At 42.3% G+C, this 4,178-nt stretch overlaps 1 protein-coding gene across 1 annotated transcript in view; it reads right to left on the bottom strand.

Annotated features, from left to right (window-relative positions):
- The window catches only part of LOC111971318 (uncharacterized), a 95,912-nt gene that overhangs the window by 44,154 nt on the left and 47,580 nt on the right, over positions 1-4,178 (bottom strand). The window contains 1 exon segment of the mRNA XM_070446025.1: positions 765-891. Coding sequence (XP_070302126.1) covers positions 765-891 — 127 coding nt within the window.

The raw sequence follows: 4,178 nt of genomic DNA, 5'->3' as shown, positions 1-4,178 counted from the left end.
ATCTGAGGTAAGTATTTAGTGCTGTGCAGTTAAATTCGTCACATTTTGAATTCCATGGTTGTTAAAATGTCTAAATGACAAACGCAAAAGTGAAAATTGTTCTTAGCCATGTTTACTTCCGTTTAACCTTTGGAATTTGGTTGGCGGATCGCATCCAAATTTGAGGTGCCTACACCGCCCCCTACAGTACTGGAGTGTGAGGCCAGGCCTACATAAATAAAATGCTMTTTTTTAATTTAACCTTTATTTATTTAACTAGGCAAGTCAGTTAAGAACAAATTCTTATTTACAATGGCGGCCTAGGAACAGTGGGTTAACTGCCTTGTTCAGGGACAGAACAACAGATGTTTACCTTGTCAGCTCGGGGATTCGATCTAGTAACCTTTCGGTTACTGGCCCAAAGCTCTAACCACTAGGCTACCTGCCGCCCCTTAATTAGTCCTGGTCCTCTAAGAAAGTTACATATAGCCGTWGACACCTACACTCACTAAACCTAATTACCCCATTCCACTACTTTTACCCTATCGTCTCCTGCACCATACCAACGGCCTAGGAGGACGGGACACCACCCCTCAACACACCCAGTAACTCTAATGAAGTCAAATCTTATATACCCAAATACATCTCTGCAGCTGCCACCAGATCTATTTTCTGTGATTTACTTTCCATTTCTGAAGGTACAGTTGATAACCATCGCTAAGAATCCAAGCTTACTGATGCTTGTGCTGGCACAACTCTCACTGGGATCCTCTCAGGACCCTCACCCGTGACCCATCCTCCACTTTCTTCACTGCCTCAGCAGATGACACCCTCTGCACTACACTGACTCTGGCCACTTCAATCTGCCTCTCTCGCACCGGACACTTCCAATCCCCAGCAACATGGGCACCCCTACAGTTAACACACACACAACTACACAATCCTCTGTCCCATGACCTCCTGCACACTTCYCACATCTTGGAATGTCCCTCCTGCACCTGAAACAATGCAGTGGATTTGGCACAAAGGCTCTRACAGGATGACTGATATATCCTAACATGACTTTGTCAGGTAGAGACTGACTCAAAACTCAAAAGGACWGACAGTGACTACTCTGTTTCACCACCCTCCCCACCGGGTCTGCGACGCACCAAATGGCAGGTGTCACAAAAACCAGGAATCTTCAACTTCAATTGCTCCATCTCTACACTTAAAGCTACCCCAGAAATCACTCCTTTCAGTGGTGCCCTCTTCCTAAGAGCAAAGCAAGAAACAGATTTTGACCCAGGTTGCTGACACGGACCGCCACCTACAGTACTGGAGTGTGAGGCCAGAAGTAACACAAACAAATATCACAAGTCCACTACAGGTTACCTTCACTGATTCAACTGCACCCAACTCTTTTTACCATTGGTTGGCGTCATTGCTCAAAGGGTGTGGTTAAAATACGGTACTGTTTATTACATTACACATYCAATCTCCTATTATGGTCGTCACTAGTTACCACAGTCACAAAGTCTTAAACCCTGCCTATTTCTACAATTTCTCTTAAAATCAGATTTTAAACCTACTAACCTTAACTTTATACATAACCCAGGAATATAAATAAATATGCATGTATGTGAATGGTGCGTATAGACAGTATGGACAGTATATGACTAGAACAGGCTTGTACAGCAGTAACTGCAGTGCATTCGGAAAGTATTTAGACCCCTTGACTTTTTCCATATTTTGTTACGTTACACCCTTATTCTAAAATGGATAGAATTATTTTTTCCCTCATCAATCTACACACAATACCCCATATTGACAAAGCGAAAACAGGTTTATAGACAAAAACAGAAATACCTTATTTACATAAGTATTCAGACCCTTTGCTATGAGACTCTTGAGTTCAGACCCTTTGCTATGAGAAAATTGAGCTCAGGTGCATCCTGTTTCCATTGATCATCCTTGAGATTTTTCTACAACTTGATTGGAGTCCACCTGTGGTAAATTCAATTGATTGGACTTGATTTGGAAAGGCACACACCTGTCTATATAAGGTCCCACAGTTGACAGTGCATGTCAGAGAAAAAACCAAGCCATGAGGTCAAAGGAATTGTCCAGTGACAAAGGTTCACCTTCCAACAGGACAATGACCCTAAGCACACAGCCAAGACAATGCAGGAGTGGCTTCGGGACAACTCTCTGAATGTCCATGACACCCTCTGCACTACACTGACTCTGGCCACTTCAATCTGCCTCTCTCGCACCGGACACTTCCAATCCCCAGCAACATGGGGCACCCCTACAGTTAACACACACACAACTACACCAATCCTCTTCCCATGACCTCCTGCACACTTCCCACATCTTGGAATGTCCCTCCTGCACCTGAAACAATGCAGTGGATTTGGCACAAAGGCTCTAAGCAGGATGACTGATATTATCCTAACATGACTTTGTCAGGTAGAGACTGACTCAAAACTCAAAAGGACTGACAGTGACTACTCTGTTTCACCACCCTCCCACCGGTCTGCGACGCACCAAATGGCAGGTGTCACAAAAACCAGGAATCTTCAACTTCAATTGCTCCATCTCTACACTTAAAAGCTACCCCAGAAATCACTCCTTTCAGTGGTGCCCTCTTCCTAAGAGCAAAGCAAGAAACAGATTTTGACCAGGTTGCTGACACGGACCGCCACCTACAGTACTGGAGTGTGAGGCCAGAAGTAACACAAACAAATATCACAAGTCCACTACAGGTTACCTTCACTGATTCAACTGCACCCAACTCTTTTTACCATTGGTTGGCGTCATTGCTCAAAGGGTGTTGGTTAAAATACGGTACTGTTTATTACATTACACATCCAATCTCCTATTATGGTCGTCACTAGTTACCACAGTCACAAAGTTCTTAAACCCTGCCTATTTCTACAATTTCTCTTAAAATCAGATTTTAAACCTACTAACCTTAACTTTTACATAACAAACCGGAATATAAATAAATATGCATGTATGTGAATGGTGCGTATAGACAGTATGGACAGTATATGACTAGAACAGGCTTGTTACAGCAGTAACTGCAGTGCATTCGGAAAGTATTTAGACCCCTTGACTTTTTCCATATTTTGTTACGTTACACCCTTATTCTAAAATGGATAGAATTATTTTTTCCCTCATCAATCTACACACAATACCCCACATTGACAAAGCGAAAACAGGTTATAGACAAAAACAGAAATACCTTATTTACATAAGTATTCAGACCCTTTGCTATGAGACTTCAAAATTGAGCTCAGGTGCATCCTGTTTCCATTGATCATCCTTGAATTTTTTCTACAACTTGATTGGAGTCCACCTGTGGTAAATTCAATTGATTGGACTTGATTTGGAAAGGCACACACCTGTCTATATAAGGTCCCACAGTTGACAGTGCATGTCAGAGAAAAAACCAAGCCATGAGGTCAAAGGAATTGTCCAGTGACAAAGGTTCACTTCCAACAGGACAATGACCCTAAGCACACAGCCAAGACAATGCAGGAGTGGCTTCGGGACAACTCTCTGAATGTCCTTGAGTGGGCACAGCCCTTGAAACGATCGAAAATCTCTGGGGAGACCTGAAAATAGCTTGTACAGCGACGCTCCCCATCCAACCTGACAGGGCTTGAGAGGATCTGCAGAGGAGAATGGGAGAAATCCCCCGAATACAGGTGTGCCAAGCTTGTAGCGTCATACCCAAGAAGACTCGAGGCTGTAATCACGGCAAAAGGTGCTTCAACAAAGTACTGACTAAAGGGTTTGAATACTTAAGTAAATGTGATATTTCAAATACATTGCAAAAAAATAAGAAGACTGTTTTTCCTTTGTCATTATGGGGTATGTGTGTGTAGATTTAAAAAAAAATCAAATTAGAATAAGGCTGTAACGTAACAAAATGTGGAAAAAGTCAAGGGGTCTGAATACTTTCCAAATGCACTGTATTTTGCGGAATTGCCCATTGTTGATATGCTGTACGTGTGTGAGTGAGATTTAAACATGAACACACAATAAACAGCGTATTTGGCTTCAGCTTTTCAAACAGGCATGGCAGTGCCACTCATCTCTAAGTAATTATACCAAGGCGCCTTTATGAAACCCTTTTAAAGGACAGAATAAGCACAATACAAAAATATAAAAGGGCAATTTCTATTCAAATGGTATTTATGCAGCCATAT

This window comes from Salvelinus sp. IW2-2015, linkage group LG13, assembly GCF_002910315.2.
Source record: "Salvelinus sp. IW2-2015 linkage group LG13, ASM291031v2, whole genome shotgun sequence".
In the NCBI taxonomy this organism is placed as follows: Eukaryota; Metazoa; Chordata; class Actinopteri; order Salmoniformes; family Salmonidae; genus Salvelinus; species Salvelinus sp. IW2-2015.
This window is presented reverse-complemented; position numbering and strand designations above follow the sequence as displayed.